Source organism: Semicossyphus pulcher, unplaced genomic scaffold (genome assembly GCF_022749685.1).
Source record: "Semicossyphus pulcher isolate SPU_LCO1_2020_fin unplaced genomic scaffold, fSemPul1.0.p SCAF_17, whole genome shotgun sequence".
Lineage (NCBI taxonomy): Eukaryota > Metazoa > Chordata > Actinopteri > Labriformes > Labridae > Semicossyphus > Semicossyphus pulcher.
Window position 1 is genome coordinate 13337974 of NW_027211681.1, and position 19846 is coordinate 13357819.

A 19846-nucleotide genomic window follows, 5' to 3' on the forward strand; every position below is an offset into this window, starting at 1 on the left:
TGTGAGGTTGGAGCCACTCTGTTCATAATGAAAGATAACATGAAGGCCAGCTCGCGGATAGTGCATATCTACATCAGCACACAGTAGGATTTATGATTTTCAGTGTTATGAGGTCACTGTACTTTGGGAGTGCTATCACCTTACACCTGCCCTCTGAGTCTGTTTGGGCCTCAGCAGATGCTTAACTGAATATCTCTTTTACTCTAAGGCCTGAATAAGGAAAATTCTACCACAGATAGGATGTTACACTAAAGGTTGGCGTGGAACAAAGTCCCCCCCCCCCAAAAAATATGCTCTTTATAACAATATAATCTCTGATAATTATCTATGTGCATGCAGCTTTGAGAAATGTCGTTCAGCAGCACCACCATCACCACCACCACCACCACCACCACAGCGTCTCTCTGTGAGCACCTGGGCCCTCTGTGTGTCTGTCACTCAGAAACTCCCTCACAACCCCCCTTTTATCATAAGCCAAGATTATTTAACAAATGAATCGCATTGATTGTGCGGCATTACAGTGTCATTGGAATTTATCAAATTCTGGAATATATTTATATACTTTTCCCATTTTTTCTAGTGCACAAAAAGATTCCAATGAAGGGACAATTCAGTGATGTAATACTGAACTACACTGCTCAAAAAAATTAAGGGAACACTTAAATCAAACATCAGATCTTGATGAACGTATAATTCAAGTTGAAAATCTTTACTGATGTACATTGTATAATTTTGAGAATAAAATGATGTAACAACGGTCAATGGAAACCAAAACCATCAGCCCGTTGAGGGTTGGATTCAACATTACACCCAAAATCAAAGTAAATAAATGAGAACACAGGCTGATCCAACTTGAGTGAATGTCGTCATGGCAACTCATGATGTGACTCAGTAGTGTATATGGCCCCCGCGAGCTCGCATGCACTCCCGACAACGCCTGGGCATGCTCCTGATGAGTCGGCGGATGGTGTCCTGGGGGGTCTCCTCTCAGACCTGGATCAGGGCATCAGTGAGCTCCTGGACAATCTGTGGCGGTACTTGGCGGCGTCTGATGCACCAATACATAATGTCCCATAGGTGTTCAGTTGGATTTAGGTCAGGGGAATGAGAGGGCCAGTCAATGGCATCAATGCCTTCGTATTTCAGGAACTGCCTACACACTCTGCCCACATGAGGCCGGGCATTGTCCTGCACCAGGAGGAACCCAGGGCCCACTGCACCACCATAAGGTCTAACAATTGCTTGGAGGATGTCATCCCGGTACCTAACAGCAGTCAGGGTACCATTGGCTATGACATGGAGGTCTGTGTGGCCCTCCAAGGAAATGCCTCCCCAGACCATCACTGACCCTCCGCCAAACCGGTCATGCTGGAGGATGTAACAGGCAGCATAACGTTCACCACGGCATCTCCAGACTTTTTCACGTCTGTCACATGTGCTCAGTGTGAATCTGCTCTGGTGTTCTCTGGCAAATGCTAATCGAGATGCACGGTTCTGGGCTGTGAGCACAGGTCCAATTAGAGGACGTCGGGCCCTCATGCCACCATCATGGAGTCTGCTTCTGTAAGTTTAGTCAGAAACATCCAAGCCAGTAGCCTGCTGGAGGTCATTTTGTAGAGCTCTGGCCTCCTCGCACAAAGTATCAAATATCGGTCCTGCTGCTGGGTTGATGCCCTTCTACGGCCCTGTCCAGCTCTCCTCGTGTAACAACCGGTTTCCTGGTACCTCCTCCATGCTCTTGAGACTGTGCTGGGAGACACAGCAAACTGTCTTGCGACCGCACATATGGATGTGCCATCCTGGAGGAGCCGGACTACCTGTGCAGCCTGATTGGGCTGCAGGTACCGCCTCATGCTACCAGTAGTGACAAGGACACTAGCAGAACACAAAATTAAAGAAGAATCAGTCAGGAAGTTTCAGGAGAGAGCAACTGTCTGTGGCCACCACATGCAAAACCATTCCCTTTCTGGGTGTTGTCTTGCTCTGCCTCTCCATTGCACCTGTTGTCTCTTTAATTTGCATCACAGCAGGTACAATTGATTCACAATCCCTTGTGCTTCCTAAATGGACAGATTGATATCCCTGAAGTTTAACTGACTTGATGTTGTACTGTGATGATTAAGTGTTCCCTTAATTTTTTTGAGCAGTGTACATATTCACTGTCCATACCATAGAAATACAACAGTGGTAAAATCTTACATATAAAAAAATAATTACTTTGATTCCAAAGGCCCCCTGCTTATGTGGTGTCCTCTAGCAAAATACTTACTAGCAAATTACAGTGACGGTTGGACAGGTTTAATATTTCAGCAGTAAGGGAGACACTTTATTGAGGTACTTTTTAAGTGTCACAAACCATAAGCCTTAAATACCTCAACAGAAAATAAGATTGAAATAATCAGGACTGGTCGCTGAAAGTGTATACAGTGTAAAAAGGCAAGTAAGGCTTAAACTTAAGTAAACAAACCAAATTATTTTGCGCTTAGAAAGTACTGGCTGCCAATTTCACCACCAGTAAGCTCCTTGGTATCTGAAAACAATATATTATTATTACTATTATTATTATTATTATTATTATTATTATTATTATATATTGTTCATTATTTTATATGTTTGTGTGTGATCTTCATGTTAAGCACTTTGGTTAAATGTGTTATTCAAATGAATTTGACTTGACTTGACTTTTTGTCTAACCAACATTACCAATGGAGTTGGAGGATTGCGCTTTACAGTTTGGATGTGTTGTGTCAGTCATTATATTGTTTTGAATAATTGGGGATAGTATGAAACAGAAGGTAAATAATAAGAATAATTATAGAAATAAAATAATAATGGATTTATGCTAGCAGACATGTCAATGTGCAAAAGCTCCATCACCTACATGCTGTGATGAAAAAAGAAGAAACTTTGAAAAGACAACAGTTATTAATTAGGAAAACATTTTCAACTCGTTTTCAAATATATGAAGCACACATTTAATGTGACAAAATGAAGCAACAGAAAGAACTTCAGTAATTACATAAGCTGAGTGAGTGAGTTTGAGAAAAAACAAACAACAAACTCTTTAATTCTTTTATCATTTTTATGGTATTTTGCACACAGCATCAGTTAAAAAACAATAATAAAAGAACATAGAATAAGCATAATATATGGAAATAAACTGAAACACTTCTATTCATCACATAGGGATTTTCTTTTAAAGTACACACATAGACTGTATATGTGCGTTTCATTTCTTATCCACAGTGCTGCTTGAAATACATAATTATGTTAGCATATATTTGGGTCTGAGGCTTTATGTCACTTAATGCAAAAGCGAGCTAGCTTGTAACCCCATAGTCTACATATTTTCTCAAATATTGATGTGTTTGTTTGAAAAAGTAAAGTCCTAATGTTGAGATTGAGAGCCCTTTTTTTAAGCATCAGCTGAGGATTATGATCCATATTAGCCAGTGTGTTTATACATTTCCGTCAAACCAAAGAACAGAGAACAGAAGCAGCCGAAAAGTCCACAGCCCCAGTAAGCTCGGATAGGAAGCCATACTGCAGCACAGGCCTCAGCCATCACGAGTGTGTTTGCTGCTACTATAATAATAACAACTTAATTTTCTGACAAACGGATAATAAATAGATCCGTTTTTACTTCATGTCCCCGAACACATACGTTGGTCATCAGGGAAACGTATTTTCACAGAGTTCTGATACATTTTAAATCATTTTAGGAGAGAAATTAGTAGGGAAAGCCGATGAGCAGTGGTTGTCAGGACTATGATTATGTGAAGTTTAAAGGCTCCTCAAACAAAAAACAGTGAGCAGCAGAGCTCAACGTAACTTCAAGATGAAGAGACATAAGTCCGCTATCTGTTCCCTTCACTGTCAGCCTTCAGCATGTCTCAAACATTTAGTTTGAACTCTTTTATCGGCGAAAAGAAAACACAAGTGGCCCGGCTGTCAGGCGGCAAAGAGCAGTCTCGAGCTGGGTTGAGTATCTACGGTTCTCTTGGTGTGTTTAACTGCAGCCTCCTGAGCAGGACCTTTCCACAGTTCAGTCCGTGAAATAAACGTATTCCAGAGAGAACAATGGCAGAAGTAGCTCCAGCTCCCGCCATCGCCCCGGCCAAAGCGGCCAAGAAGAAGGTCGGTTCCAGCGTTAGCGAGCTCATCGTTCAAGCTGTGTCTGCCTCCAAGGAGCGGAGCGGCGTGTCTGTGGCCGTCGTCAAGACGACCCTGGCAGCCGGAGGCTACGATGTGGAGAAAAACAAGTCCTGCGTCAAGATCGCCATCAAGAGCCTGGCGGCGAAAGGGACCGTTGTTCAGACCAAGGGAACCGGGGCCTCTGGCTCCTTCAAGATGAACAAGAAGGCCGAGGTGAAGGCCAAGAAGCCGGTCAACAAAGCTGCTCCGGAAGCTAAGAAGTCCGCAGCAAAGAAATCTGCAGCGGCCAAGAAAGCGGCCAAGAGCCCCAAGAAGTTAGAGAAAGAGGCACCTGCAGCCAAGAAAGCTCCCGCAAAGAAGGTAGCCAAGCCCAAAGCCAAGAAGGCGGCACCCAAGAAGAAGTGAGCCGTCAGCCCCTGATCGAGACACCTGATGAAAGGCTCTTTTAAGGGCCACCCTCATCCTTCACTAAGAGTATATTCCTGTGCCTGTTGTTTACTTCAAAATAATCAAAAATCATTCATGAGCAACAGCAAAAAAAGGGAAATTAAAACGACTTCCATTTCGTCACATTTTCCTACACTAAATGTGGTTTATTCTTGGATTATTTGCTATATTTAGGACAGAATTATGACCTGGCAACTGACAGGCTATTTTATATCTCTTAGGTTACATAAATACGTTTCAAATAGTCTTCAGTTAATTACAACAACACACTCAATTTGACGTGAATGACATGTGAAGACATAACAAAGTGTCAAACGCATTCATGATGTAGCTCACTGTTATATTACACCCTTGGTTTTGTTCCAGTCCACAGTTGTGAACATGTCAGATATCTTATAATATCTAAACAAAGAAAAATCTACTATCCCCCTAACATTTTGAATACAAAATAACCCAGTAACATCAGAAATAGCCCATTGATTACTTTGTTGTCATTATATGGTTTGACCGTTTTAATTATTAAAATCATTTGGCTGTTCTCTGTCAGACCATATTTTTTTAGGGAACAGTTATCGGCACTTAAAGCTCAGTATGCAACATCTCATTATGAAGTTACTCATCAATGCCCGTGCCCTTTGGTTTGTGTTTCGACCCTCAAATAGCTCCTGTGGGTCTTTTCTGCAGACAGCAGGTTTACTTGTTGGTTGGTTTACGGCTGGAGAGAGCTGGGTGATGCGCATGACTCTGCCAGTGTGCTTCGTAACCAAAGGGCAAACTAACAATACCAATAACTTTGTTGATCCCCACGGAGAAATTCACTTGTCTGGCATCTCATCCACCATTTACTGAAGAATTAAAAAGTCTGATGGTTGTGGGTACAAAAGATCTTCTATATCTCTCCGTCCTGCAGCAAAGAGAGAAGAGCTGTCCACCACTGTTGTTTCTTTGACCCATCAAGGTGATATGAAGTGGATGATCAGTGTTGTTTAGAATGGCCTCAACCTTCTTCAGTGCGCCTCTCTCCACCACATCCCCCAGTAAGTCAAACCTGGCTCCAATCACGGAGCCAGCTTTTTTCACCAGTTTGTCAAGTCGTCTGGCATCCTTGTGTCTTATACTGCCTCCCCAGCAGACTGCAGCATAAAACAGTACACTTGCCACCACTGACTGATAAAACATCTGAGGAATCTTCCAGCAGATGTCTAGAGATCTGAGCCTCCTTTAGAAAACGGGGCGCCTCTGACCCTTTTTGTAGAGTGAATCTGTGTTAAGGGACCAGTCCAACTTGTTATCCAGGTGTACACATAAATATTTATAGGTTGGCACCACCTGCTGCTGTGCAGTAGTGTAGTGTGCAGTCACTGCAGTGTCGCAACACTGGTCCGGACATACGTCTTTTGATTGTTTATTTTATCTCTCTCTCTTTCGTCAGCAGACATTGTGAAAACTACAAGAAAAGTGAAGACACGTTCAAATATACAACTCAGTAATTGAAGTGTCTCCAGCTAGCGTCCGTTGATTAAGAGGTGCGGACATGTTAGCACAACAGAAATGGGCTGAAAAACAAAGAAAATACAAATGTCAGTTGTCCATGAAAAAGCACATCAACAAACATTCTTCACAAATAAAATACAATTTACCACATGCGGAATAAGGTTATTTTGGGGCCGTGTGTCCTCCGCAGCCATGTTGGTTCTGAGCCAAAATACCACTGGGTTTAATACCCGTGTGACCAGTAACACCATATAGGATAAAACCTTTGGCTAGTCTAGTTGGCGAATAACTTATTTTAATTAATCACCAATGAGCAAAAAATTGTGTAAGAATATTTTATTGTTCAGTCATTCCACCGTAACAACAAATTCCCATCATGTAGAATAAACTTTGCTGCCACAAGACAGCACATAACAGGCGGAGCAGCCAATTTTATCTTTCCAGAGTCTTATTTCTTCCGTCTTTCTGACTCGTTTTTATTAAGTGCTTACGTTTTCAGTGATCTGCACGTGTTAGCTTTTATATTGTAAGAAATACAATGGAATACAGTTCTTTGGTTAAGTTGTGAGTGGTCCTGAAAAGGACCTTTGAGTCGTTTGAGCTTTATGTACTGTCGAGTTTACTTGGAGCTGGTGTACTTGGTCACAGCCTTGGTTCCCTCAGACACGGCGTGCTTGGCCAGCTCACCGGGCAGCAGGAGGCGGACGGCGGTCTGGATTTCCCTGGAGGTGATGGTGGAGCGCTTGTTGTAGAGAGCCAGACGGGAGGCCTCACCGGCGATGCGCTCAAAGATGTCGCTCACAAAGGAGTTCATGATGCCCATAGCCTTGGAGGAAATGCCGGTGTCAGGGTGGACCTGCTTCAGGACCTTGTACACGTAAATGGCGTAGCTCTCTCTTCTGGTCTTTCTCCTCTTCTTGCCGCCCTTCGTGGCTTTAGAGACGGCTTTCTTTGAGCCCTTCTTGGGTGCTTTCACTGGATCAGGCATCTTTTCTTTCGAAGTGAGATCACGTTTGGGGACGGTAGAGAACATTTATACAGAGTGAATGCAAATAAGACTGTGCTGTTCCTCGTACCGGATTGGCTGAGCAACTGAGAAAGCGCGAGGCAAGCAGATGTGTAAGATGTTGATCTCTGACCAATAATCGCCCTCCGTTTTTAGGACCTCAGTGACGTCATCGAGAAGGAGGCGCTCGGGACCTGTGCAATAAGAAATCGGAGTTTAAATTCAGAACTCAGACACATCTTTCACATGTGAAACAAAATGTTCTCGTCTGTCCCCAAACCTCCTCCGTACCTGGATTACATGTAAACCAAAATATAACGATAGAAAGAATTTGATCTATTGCACATGCACACTTGGATAGACCCATTAGTGATAGCTCTTAGAGGGCTGCACCTATGTTTATAGAATCTGTCTACCATAAACTCTGTCATTATGGGCTGTATCAGCAGGGATCAGGAGGCCGAGTACAGGAGTGTGGTGGATGGGTTCATAGAGTGGTGTGGACTGAACCACCTACAATGTCACAAAGACAAAGGAGTTGGTGGTGGACTTCAGGAAATGATGGACCAGTCCAAATCCAGTCACAATCAACTGAGCAGAGGTGGACATTGTGGATGAGTACAAGTACCTCAGTGTCCACATAGACAAGAAACTTTACTGGAATAAAAACACAGATGTGGTGTACAAGAAAGGTCAGAGCTGTCTGTATTTTGGGCTATTAGCCTATTGAGGCTAGTGTCATCTTCTACCCTGTAGTGTCCTGAGGCAACAGACGCAGTAAGCTCATCAGGAAGGCTGGCTCTGTCCTGGGAGTGGAACAAGAGTATTACCCCTAAAGGAAAAGCCTTCAGAAACAACATTTTCATAGATGCAGACTGGCAGCGGGCATGGTTATTGCTGTATAAATTATGCATTTTTAATTAGGTTAAAGAAATACAAGCTTTTGCACAACATATATCCAACAAACCTTTATCTCTCCAAATTCTCAGCTATTGATAGCAAATGTACTTTCTGTAATGACAAAACAGAATCTTTACCACACTTGCGCTGTACACATTCCACTACATGTTGGACTAAATTGATGGAACAAATGTTGTGTGAATGTAAAAATAACATTAATATTGAATGTAAAAATGTCATTAAGTATTCAAACATGATAAATATAACATTGAATTCATTGTTAACGTAATGATATTATATGATCAATTTTTAATTCATAAATGTAGGATCACAAAACAGACCCCTAACAAATATATCAAAACTCTCAAGCTAGCAAACAAGTAACAGAACAGTGGAGCTTTTTGGGGAGGGGTGACGTGTCAAAGCACAGTAGCAACCCCCCCTCCTTATGTAATTTAATAATAAATAATAATAACAACCTTTATTTATAGAACACTTTTCAAAATCGAAGTTACAAAGTGCTTTACAGAGGCAGCAACGCAAAACAAACAGGTCATAAAATCAAAGGCAGAAAAGAAAGAATAAAGAATAAAGAAAATTAAAATAATTAATTTAACAAATATATAAAATTCATTCAAAAGAACTCCAATTACATAAAATTCCCTTAAATGAATGGTAAAAAATAAAATTCAAGTAAAATCCGGAAAGGCTCGCCGATAAAAGTATGTCTTAAGAAGGGACTTAAAAGAGATCACTGATTCAGCTGACCTGACCTCCTCGGGCAGGTCGTTCCAGAGCTTCGGAGCCCTCACAGCAAAAGCTCTGTCCCCCTTAGTTTTCAGTCTGCCCGAGGATCTCAGTGTACGTGTCGGCTCGTACAGTACTAAAAGGTCGGCGATATAGCTGGGAGAAAGGCCATGGAGAGACTTAAATGTAATCAGTAAAATCTTAAAATCAATTCTAAAACATACTGGGAGCCAGTGTAAAAGTGCTAAAACAGGAGTGACGTGGTAGTATTTTTTGATTCTGGTTAAAAGCCTGGCAGCTGAGTTCTGTACAGTTTGAATTCGATCAATGGATCTTTGACTTAGGCAGGTAAAAAGGCTGTTACAGTAATCGAGGAGTTATAACTTATTCGTCCCAGACTTGAATTTGGACTCGTCTTCCATTATTTATTTAATTTAAATTAGAAGGTGTATGAACATGTCTGGCATTATTGTTTGAATTATAATTGTTCGATAAAGTTTTTTTTTTTTTTTTTAAAGGAGCTACTTTCTGATTGGTCGTTCATATCCGCCCAATGAACGAGATGCCGGGTTGCTTTATAAACACGGATTTCACCTCCTCTCATCATTCTTCCAAGTTTCACTAACTGGTAAAGAAAATGTCTGGACGTGGCAAAGGAGCCGGAAAAGCCAGAGCAAAGGCGAAGAGCCGTTCCTCCCGGGCTGGACTTCAATTCCCGGTTGGTCGTGTTCACAGACTGCTGAGGAAGGGAAACTACGCCCAACGTGTGGGTGCCGGCGCCCCCGTCTACCTGGCGGCTGTGCTGGAGTATCTGACCGCTGAGATCCTCGAGTTGGCCGGAAACGCTGCCCGCGACAACAAGAAGACCCGTATCATCCCCCGTCACCTGCAGCTTGCTGTCCGCAACGACGAGGAGCTCAACAAACTGCTGGGCGGAGTGACCATCGCTCAGGGCGGCGTGCTGCCCAACATCCAGGCTGTCCTGCTCCCCAAGAAGACCGAGAAGGCCGCTAAGAAGTGAAGACCGAAAACCAGTTTAAAATCCACCCAAAGGCTCTTTTAAGAGCCACACACCTTAACAACTGAAATGCACATTCCTGAATTGCTATTCTAAAGCATCATCACGTAACCCTTCTGTCAAAAATCTCTTACACACAAGATTTTGCAGATCAAAATGACCCTGAAAATAAGAGCGTTTTCAAGCGTGCTTAACTTGAAATGAAATAACATGAAAACGTGGCCCATTATGGTTGACGTTTATCGACAGAACTTAAGCAAATTGCTCGGTCGCGCTCCGCCTCTGGAATATATAAAAGGAAGGCTGATGTGGGATAGTTTTAAGAGAAATTAAACCAACCAGAAGAAAATCTTATGTAATCGGACTTGATCAAAACCTTCCACATTTCCTGCTTCACTGTCTTTACATGCGTATGCGTTATGTTCCAGAAGATTCCTTCTACCTATGATCACAGCTGAGGATCCATATTACCCAGGGAGATAAGAAACTTTATTGATCCCCATTTGGGATAATTCACTTCTTAAAACAGCTCAAAGTGAAGGACGGGGTAAAACAAGTGATTGATTAAAAAAACGCGCAAGACATAAAGACAATAAAATGCATTGATAATATTAAAAATACACTATGTACACCAACCAAAGGGTAGAGGGGATACCCTTTTACCGCTTTCACATTGAAGCATGAACATGTCAAAAAGCAGGAATTCACTCTTAGCTGAATTTTGTGTGTGGCTCTTAAAAGAGCCTTTTGTGTTTGTTGAGGCGCTGACAGCTCACTTCTTCTTGGGTGCTGCCTTCTTGGCTTTGGGCTTGGCAGCCTTCTTCGCGGGGGCTTTCTTGGCTGCAGGGGCCTTTTTCGCCACCTTCTTGGGGCTCTTGGTTGCCTTTTTGGGGCTCTTGGTTGCTTTCTTGGTCGCTGCGGGTTTCGTGACCTTCTTCGGGGACTTCTTAGCGGCTACTGGCTTCTTGGCTGCCGCAATCTTGGCCTTCTTGGCCGCTGCGGGTTTCTTGGCTGCGGGCTTCTTGGCTTTAGGAGCGGCTTTCTTGACCGGCTTCTTCGCCTTCACCTCGGTCTTCTTGCTCAACTTAAAGGAGCCGGAGGCCCCGGTTCCCTTGGTCTGAACAATGGTCCCCTTGAGCACCAGGCCTTTGATAGCGGTCTTGAAGCGAGCATTGTTCTTCTCCACATCGTAGCCTCCGGCAGCAACAAACTTCTTGATGGCGGTTGCGGACATGCCGCTCCGCTCCTTGCACATGGACAGAGCTTTAACGATGAGCTCGGTGACGCTGGCGCCGGCCGCCTTCGGCTTGGAAACCTTCTTTTTGGACGTTTTGGCCACTTTGGCCGGGGCGGCGGCGGGAACTGGAGCTTCTTCTGCCATTGTTTTCTCGGAGCTTCGTTCACAACACGGACTGGCTGAACTGATAGAAAGTCCTGCGCAGGAGGCTGCACTTAAACACACCATGAGAACCGTGGAGACTCAACCCAGTGCGTGCCTCTGATTACCGGGCCTCTTGTGTTTTCTCTTCCCCGATAAAAGAGTTCAAACTAAATGTAGGGGCCGTGCTGAAGGCTGACAGTGAAGCAGCAGATAGCGGACTTGTGTATCTTCATATTGAAGTCATGTTCAGCTCTGCTGCTCGCTCCTTTTTCTTTGTGGAGCCTCCAAACCTCACATTTTCATCGCCGCGAGAAGCACTGCTCAGCGGCTTTTCGCGCTCATTTCTCTCCTAAAATTATCTAAAATCCATCAGAGCTCCGTGAAAAGTGGTTTGCCTGCTGGCCCACATGTTTGTTCAGGGACTCAAATTAAAAACAACCATCAGCTGATGACCACTTTGTGATTAAATCAACTTCTTCTGGTCCCAGCAAACACACTGATAACGGCTGAAGCCAGGCTTCCTGTCAGGACTGTTCACGGTGTCTGTGGACATTTCTTAAGCTTGAATAAGAGATACAAACTACAACACAATAATTAAACAAATGAATAATTAAGTTATCGAATAATAACAGAGCACACTGATCATTAACGATAACTGCCTGGGACGGTTCACACTGTTTCATTGTTTTAATTCGGACTGAACCCATTCTGAACGGGCAATCCATTTGAAATCCCTCTTTTAAAATGCTTATGTTTGAAGCTGCTTTTAACTTTATAATTTCTTTGCTTTATTTTATTTTTCCACTATTTTTGTCAGTCTAAATCATTGTATTATTGTGAAAAATTACTGTTGAAGTGTCGCTTTGTTTATGTATTTTAAGTCTTCTCCCCCCTTCAGACTTTAAATCATCAGCATCACTGTCTGATCACAACACTCTTTAACTCATCCACCAGTCACTACATGGCAGCTACATTGCACTGTTTTCTATCTATGCATATCTGCTGTAACATATTGTTATGGTACATATACTTCTGCATTTGTATTACCTCATCCATACCGTACAATTATGTCTGTGCAATTACTTCTCATGTGCAATTGTTATTTGGCTGCATTGTATTACAATATATAGTACAAATTTGATGTTAAAAACGGATAATGATGCTGTTCTGACGGCAACCAGACGCTATAAGTAGCACATATTTTTTTAGATTTTACCATTTCTTCCAAAAAATAAGTCTGTCAGACATGCCTTTGAATTTTCTTTTTAGGAATCCTGAGGCCAGTAGAACTGTTAATGCACCATATCAAGATGAATCAAATAATTCAAAAGTTGTACTAAAGAAAGGACCATCCCAGCTATGTAACCAAGAGCTTTCATGTTTATAATGCAATGGATACAATTAAAATATCTTAGTCGTTGGAAGAATTCACTGGACTTGGTGATTCCCTGGATGTTATCACGGAGGACTTTACGGTGACGCTTTGCGCCTCCTTTACCAAGTCCTTTCCCGCCTTTGCTTTTTTCTTTTCTTTTTAATTAAAGATTTCAGATTCCACGCAGTATTTGTTGAAAAAGAAAACGGACTTAATCACTGCAATCAGTCTTTTTTTTTTTTTTTTTTTTTCCTTTGAGCAAAACATTTGAAATTAAACATTGGACATTTTTTTCCGTAGCTACAAAACAGCTCCACAGCCCTGACAGAAGTCTGTTCACTGAAATCAACCACACTGTGTCCCATAGGTTGTCGGACAAGATTTCATCATTTGATTTGTTATCTGGAGGCAGTCTTGGCCCTGAGCACGTTAATATGATATACTGGTTACCGTACGGGGGGGGGGGGAGCTCTTAATATTGAGTGAGTGGGTGGCTCTTAAAAGAGCCTTTGTGTAGTTGATGGCAGTTAACGTTTAACCTCCGAAGCCGTACAGAGTGCGGCCCTGTCTCTTCAGAGCATACACCACATCCATGGCAGTCACGGTCTTCCTCTTGGCATGCTCGGTGTAGGTGACGGCATCACGGATCACATTCTCCAGAAACACCTTCAACACACCGCGGGTCTCTTCATAAATCAGACCGGAGATGCGCTTCACTCCACCACGACGAGCCAGGCGGCGTATAGCGGGCTTTGTGATTCCCTGGATGTTATCACGGAGAACTTTACGGTGACGCTTAGCGCCTCCTTTACCGAGTCCTTTGCCACCCTTTCCTCTTCCACTCATTTTCACTCGTTCAGGAATACGATGCGAGATGACCTTTCCCTCAATGTTCACAGCTATTTAAATCCTTTCTGAGAACGTGATCGAAAACCGAGACATTCTTCTTCTCTGCGTTTAAATGCTTCAAATACTTGTGTATATATTATGCTTTCACAATAGTTAGCATATTATTTGATTTTTAGCGATGCATTTAGTTTCAAAAGGGTGAAAGTGCACTAAAAGGTTGTTTATGCTTCAATAGTTCTGTGTCAGAAGTACTGACAGTGAATCTAGCCATTTGATCCTCAGTTTGTGGCTTTAGTTACCATGGGTCCTTTGGGGTCTCCAAATGGTCCCTTTAGGAAAGGCATGGAAATACCTTCAGAAAAACAGGTGTCACAACTTATTTTTTTGTGTGTCATTCTTATCTAATTTGGACTGAGACAAGTTTATAACTTTTTCTAGGCCCCCCATTGTGCAGGCTTTTTTTTTTGCATGGAAGTGTTAGGTTAGGGTTAGGGTTAGAGAAAAACATAAATCACACATACAAACATAAACCAAAATAGTACTAAAGCTAGAGATTATATGATATAAATGCTGCATTTTACTTTAAGCTGTGGTAGGCAATTCATTTTGGAAAATGTTTTAGCAATTTTAAACAATAAATGAAATGCTCACATAAAAGGAAAACAATCTGGTATCTGTGGTTATAACAGACCTGTAATAACTCCTTCCATTAGAATAAAATAAAATAGAAATGTATTAATCCCGGAGGAAAATCTTGTGCCAAGTTGCTCCAAAGTTACAGTAAAGAAATGAGAGATACAAAATAACTGTGTAAGTGAAATAAACAATATAAAGTGTATAGAGGTTAAATGCAGAGAAGCAGTGCCAAATATAATAGCAATAGTACAATAAGATATTGTAAAAGATATGTAAAAAGTAATGGTGGCATTTACATTGACAGTATTTGTAGTTAAAATAAATGAAAACGTTTTATTGAACGAGATAAAGATGTAATAGCGCATGGTATTTTTAAAAAAGTTATATATCACAAGATCCGTAAATATAAACAAAGCCCCTGATATTGAGGGAGATATTGCACATGATAAAGGACATAATATAACCTGATATTAAAAAGTGTTATTGCACATGATATTAGAAATTGTATTATAGCTGTAATGGAGAAGTTGCATGTGATGATGAAAAGATCCTTCATGCTCCATTTTTCCTCCTGCTGAACAGGGAGTAATTATAGGTAGATTAAAAAAGACTTCCTGTGGTGCTCCTCTGCAGTCTGCAGCGTGCATGGGGTGAGCCGTGTTGTCCATGATACCAAAGAGTTTCCTCAGCATACTACTCACAGAAACTTCCACTAGAGACTCTTGTTCCACTCCCAGGACAGAGCCAGCCTTCCTGATGAGCTTACTGCGTCTGTTGCCTCAGCACACTACAGGGTAGAAGATGACACTGGCCTCAATTGAGTGATAGAACATCTGCAGCATGGTTCTGCAGATGTTGAAAGATCTGAGTCTCCTGAGAAAATACAGACAGCTCTGACCTTTCTTGTAAACCACATCTCTGTTCTTATTCCAGTAAAGTTTCTTGTCTATGTAGACGCTGAGGTACTTGTACTCATCCACAATGTCCACCTCTGCTCAGTTGATTGTGACTGGATTTGGACTGGTCCATCATTTCCTGAAGTCCACCACCAACTCCTTTGTCTTTGTGACGTTGTAGGTGGTTCAGTCCACACCACTCCATGAACCCGTCCACCACACTCCTGTACTCGGCCTCCTGATCCCTGCTGATACAGCCTATAATGACAGAGTTTATGGTAGACAGATTCTATAAACATAGGTGCAGCCCTCTAAGAGCTATCACTAATGGGTCTATCCAAGTGTGCATGTGCAATAGATCAAATTCTTTCTATCGTTATATTTTGGTTTACATGTAATCCAGGTACGGAGGAGGTTTGGGGACAGACGAGAACATTTTGTTTCACATGTGAAAGATGTGTCTGAGTTCTGAATTTAAACTCCGATTTCTTATTGCACAGGTCCCGAGCGCCTCCTTCTCGATGACGTCACTGAGGTCCTAAAAACGGAGGGCGATTATTGGTCAGAGATCGACATCTTACACATCTGCTTGCCTCGCGCTTTCTCAGTTGCTCAGCCAATCCGGTACGAGGAACAGCACAGTCTTATTTGCATTCACTCTGTATAAATGTTCTCTACCGTCCCCAAACGTGATCTCACTTCGAAAGAAAAGATGCCTGATCCAGTGAAAGCACCCAAGAAGGGCTCAAAGAAAGCCGTCTCTAAAGCCACGAAGGGCGGCAAGAAGAGGAGAAAGACCAGAAGAGAGAGCTACGCCATTTACGTGTACAAGGTTCTGAAGCAGGTCCACCCCGATACTGGTATTTCCTCCAAGGCTATGGGCATCATGAACTCCTTTGTGAGCGACATCTTTGAGCGCATCGCCGGTGAGTCCTCCCGTCTGGCTCTCTACAACAAGCGCTCCACCATCACCTCCAGGGAAATCCAGACCGCCGTCCGCCTGCTGCTGCCTGGTGAGCTGGCTAAGCACGCCGTGTCTGAGGGAACCAAGGCGGTGACCAAGTACACCAGCTCCAAGTAAACTCGACGGAACATAAAGCTCAAACGACTCAAAGGTCCTTTTCAGGACCACTCACAACGTAACAAAAGAACTTTATTCCATTGTATTTCTTACAATATAACAGCTAACACGTGCAGATCACTGAAAATGCAAATACTTGAGCACTTAATAAAAACGAGTCAGAAAGACGGAAGAAATAAGACTCTGGAAAGATGAAATTGGCTGCTCCGCCTGTTATGTGCTGTCATGTGGCAGTAAAGTTTATTCTACATGATGGGAAGTTGTGTCGTTGTGGTGGAATCACTTTAACAATAAACTTGTCTCAGAGCCATAACACTGAGTTGTTTATTTTGTTTGTCATAATTCATAAATATTGAGTTCATACATCTTAATTATTTGTGTATGTAATAAAGGAGATGTTAAAGGGTAACATTGATTTAAAAAAAACCCTACTGATTCCCATTTATTTTTCACATTATTGGACTAATACCATTCCTGTTAATTTTGCCCAAAACATCTAGAAAAAACATTAAAAATATTAAATAAAGGTCTGTTTTTGAACCATTTGGAGTATATTCATGATTTAGGGCTTATTTGAAAGGTAAGACTCTGAATTTCTTCCTCAAACTGGCAGTAACACTGTCAGTGCTACTGGCAATAAGTTATTTAATTTGGAACTCCACAGAAATTTGATATTTTCATTCTCACCTGAATTTGTCATAGCAAAAAAAGCCTGCAGATGATTACACTGTGACCTATGACCTGGAAAACACAATGGGGGCCTAGAAAAAGTTATAAACTTGTCTCAGTCCAAAGTAGATAAGAATGACACACAAAAAATAAGTTGTGACACCTGTTTTTCTGAAGGTATTTCCATGCCTTTCCAAAAGGGACCATTTGGAGACCCCAAAGGACCCATGGTAACTAAAGCCACAAACTGAGGATCAAATGGCTAGATTCACTGTCAGTACTTCTGACACAGAACTCTTGAAGCATAAACAACCTTTTAGTGCACTTTCACCCTTTTGAAACTAAATGCATCGCTATGAATCAAATAATATGCTAACTATTGTGAAAGCATAATATATACACAAGTATTTGAAGTATAATTTTGACAAGTATGTAAACTTACATACAAATGTATTTTAATGCACTTAGAGTAAGAGCATTAAGAGCACAAATGTGCCATAAACATGCTGTTTGAATGTACAGTATATTTTTGATGCAACTCGACTTGTCCTTGCTCAAATGTGGTCATAGACCACGAACACCACACCTCATGGCCAGATCGGAAGTTGTTCAATAGGTGGCGCTACTACACCAAAGAGTAAATCATCAACCCTCATTGAAACCCAAAGAAGAAGAATGACTCGGATTTCTATCACGTCCTCAGAAAGGATTTAAACAGCTGTGAACATTGAGGGAAAGGTCATCTCGCATCGTATTTCTGAACGAGTGAAAATGAGTGGAAGAGGAAAGGGTGGCAAAGGACTCGGTAAAGGAGGCGCTAAGCGTCACCGTAAAGTTCTCCGTGATAACATCCAGGGAATCACAAAGCCCGCTATCCGCCGTCTGGCTCGTCGTGGTGGAGTTAAGCGCATCTCCGGTCTGATCTATGAAGAGACCCGCGGTGTGTTGAAGGTGTTTCTGGAGAATGTGATCCGTGATGCCGTCACCTACACCGAGCATGCCAAGAGGAAGACCGTGACTGCCATGGATGTGGTTTACGCTCTGAAGAGACAGGGCCGCACTCTGTACGGCTTCGGAGGTTAATCATTAACTGTCTTCAACTACACAAAGGCTCTTTTAAGGGCCACCCACTCACTAAATATAAAGAGCTTATGTTACCTGTGGCCACTGGCCAGTTAACCTTTTGTCTCTCTCTCTCTCTCTCTCTCTCTCTCTCTCTCTCTCTCTCTCTCTCTCTCTCTCTCTCTCTCTCTCTCTCTGTCCTTCTCTCCCTGTGTACCTGATTATCCTTGGTGCAATGAGCGCTCAGGGACATAGAGGTGCAGAGTGGGGGATGGCAGGCACAAGCAGTTGGATTTTGTTGTTTTAGTTTGGGCTGGAGATCTTCGGTATTAAAGTTATTTTGTTTTGATAGTTTTTACCAGTTTACTTACTTTAGAGGGAGGTGCAGGGAACGACGGCCCATTGCGTGGCTGGCCTAGCACCTGCCCACTTTTGTTCATTTTGGCCGAGGTCTCCAGCTCCTTTTTCTTTTCACTTATTTCAGTAGTGATGATTATGATTTTTGTTTAAACAAAATAAAACCCTGTGGGTTTTAAAACTTTTGTGACGTCCTTTTTAAATATGATTGGACAACTCAAAAAGCTCCCCGGCATGTGTCTCTGCCAAGATAATACCAATTCATTGTCTTACTTTTTGAACAGGTTATATAAATTGGCCAATTATATTATTAGACAAGCAACTAATACCTTGTCTTTTCTCTTTATAAAGACTGGATACTACAGGTAAGAGTGCTGTATCTTGGGTGGGGAAAAAAAGTGACTTGAATTGGGACTTGCCTTAACTAAGGACTCGACTTGACGTGACATAACCTGTGACTTGACTTGTAGTGACTTGTCTTAACTTAACCTGTGACTTGTCTTAACATAACCTGTGACTTGACTTAACGTAACCTGTGACTTGACTTGTAACAACCTGTGACTTGACTTAATATTACCTTTGACTTGACTTGCCCAAGAAAAATGACTTGAGACTTACTTGGGACTTGAACAAAGATGACTTGGTCACAACACTGCTGGTAGAACATACAGAAGTTTTCAATAATACAACCGAACGAGGGGCACAGGCACAGCGGTGAGCTGGCGTGATCAAAATGCTGTGTGCTGCATTTTGAGCTGGGAGGTCGGCTGCTGCTCTCCTCTGATCGGGCATCGCTCTGGGCTGACTCCAATTCGTCTCCTCCAGCCAGCAGCGCAGGTGAAAAAGATTAGCCTTAAAGACACACGACTACCCAGGTAGCTACACAACACACAAGCAAACACACTGCAACATAATTAGTCACACAGGGGGAGAGGTGAATGGCGGCGACCTTAACACTTACTTAACATAAATAACATGACTGTAAATCATTTGGTACAAACAAATGTATAAACCTTTATTTTTGTTCAGAGCTCTTTTACTACAAATTATGGAAAATAATAAGAAAACAGATCCACTCCTGTACTTCTGTACATGTAGTACTTTTCTTTATTCCTCTTCAGTTGTAACCTGTTTTTCCCTTTTTGGAGACGAGCGTTGCAGACTCTTTCTGCTGGACTTTTACACAAACAGCATTAATAAACGTAAGACTTCTGAAATTTATGGGGTTTACAATTATTTTTTTGTATCAATCATTAACTGCATTCTGACACAGTTCATCACTATTTCTGTTCAAACCATCTATCATTGACCTTCTAAAGCTGGATCACCTTTAATCTTTTAACTGGGGTGACATCAAATACTGAGCAGTCAGATCACTGGACACATGGACATGTATCTATAACTTCCACACTCTCTTCTTATTTCATTTTTCTAACTGCACACCAACAGCTGCTACACCTCTCCACACATCTGATATGATAACCAGCTTCCTGGATCACCTTGTATATTGTATTGAAAGCTATTGAAGATAATTATCTACCAAAAATAAAAAAATAAATATGTACAATTTAAGGCGCATGTAACACAAAATAAGTATCACAAATCATGGGCCTATCACAAATCATGGGCCTATAACAAAGTTATCACCAAGCTGCAAAAACACAACACAAAGTTTGCTCATAATACATCAGATCCATTGTTTGCTTTTCATTGTTTTCACTGACGTTGTTTTATATTATTGTGTCACTAAGTCATTTTAACGTATTACGTCTT

General features: G+C 42.0%; 7 protein-coding genes across 7 annotated transcripts; 4 read left to right on the forward strand and 3 right to left on the reverse strand.

The window, feature by feature from the left end:
* Positions 1-4080: 4080 nt before the first annotated feature.
* LOC138594900 (histone H1-like) lies at positions 4081-4560 on the forward strand. Its single transcript, XM_069666175.1, has one exon. It carries the CDS (start codon positions 4081-4083, stop codon positions 4558-4560), a length of 480 nt encoding a protein of 159 aa, XP_069522276.1.
* A 2005-nt stretch (positions 4561-6565) lies between these two features.
* Positions 6566-7099, reverse strand: LOC138594649 (histone H2B 1/2-like). The gene has a single exon (XM_069665818.1). The coding sequence runs from the start codon at positions 7082-7084 to the stop codon at positions 6716-6718; it is 369 nt and encodes a 122-aa protein (XP_069521919.1). The 5' UTR covers positions 7085-7099; the 3' UTR covers positions 6566-6715.
* A 2287-nt stretch (positions 7100-9386) lies between these two features.
* On the forward strand, positions 9387-9770 carry LOC138594450 (late histone H2A.L3). Its single transcript, XM_069665540.1, has one exon. The coding sequence runs from the start codon at positions 9387-9389 to the stop codon at positions 9768-9770; it is 384 nt and encodes a 127-aa protein (XP_069521641.1).
* A 769-nt stretch (positions 9771-10539) lies between these two features.
* LOC138594551 (histone H1-like) lies at positions 10540-11148 on the reverse strand. Its single transcript, XM_069665683.1, has one exon. The coding sequence runs from the start codon at positions 11146-11148 to the stop codon at positions 10540-10542; it is 609 nt and encodes a 202-aa protein (XP_069521784.1).
* Positions 11149-12815: 1667 nt separating this feature from the next.
* Positions 12816-13369, reverse strand: LOC138595176 (histone H4). Its single transcript, XM_069666525.1, has one exon. The coding sequence runs from the start codon at positions 13367-13369 to the stop codon at positions 13058-13060; it is 312 nt and encodes a 103-aa protein (XP_069522626.1). The 3' UTR covers positions 12816-13057.
* A 2232-nt stretch (positions 13370-15601) lies between these two features.
* LOC138594745 (histone H2B 1/2-like) lies at positions 15602-16251 on the forward strand. The gene has a single exon (XM_069665955.1). It carries the CDS (start codon positions 15617-15619, stop codon positions 15983-15985), a length of 369 nt encoding a protein of 122 aa, XP_069522056.1. The 5' UTR covers positions 15602-15616; the 3' UTR covers positions 15986-16251.
* A 1174-nt stretch (positions 16252-17425) lies between these two features.
* Positions 17426-17737, forward strand: LOC138595222 (histone H4). The gene has a single exon (XM_069666578.1). It carries the CDS (start codon positions 17426-17428, stop codon positions 17735-17737), a length of 312 nt encoding a protein of 103 aa, XP_069522679.1.
* Positions 17738-19846: the final 2109 nt, after the last annotated feature.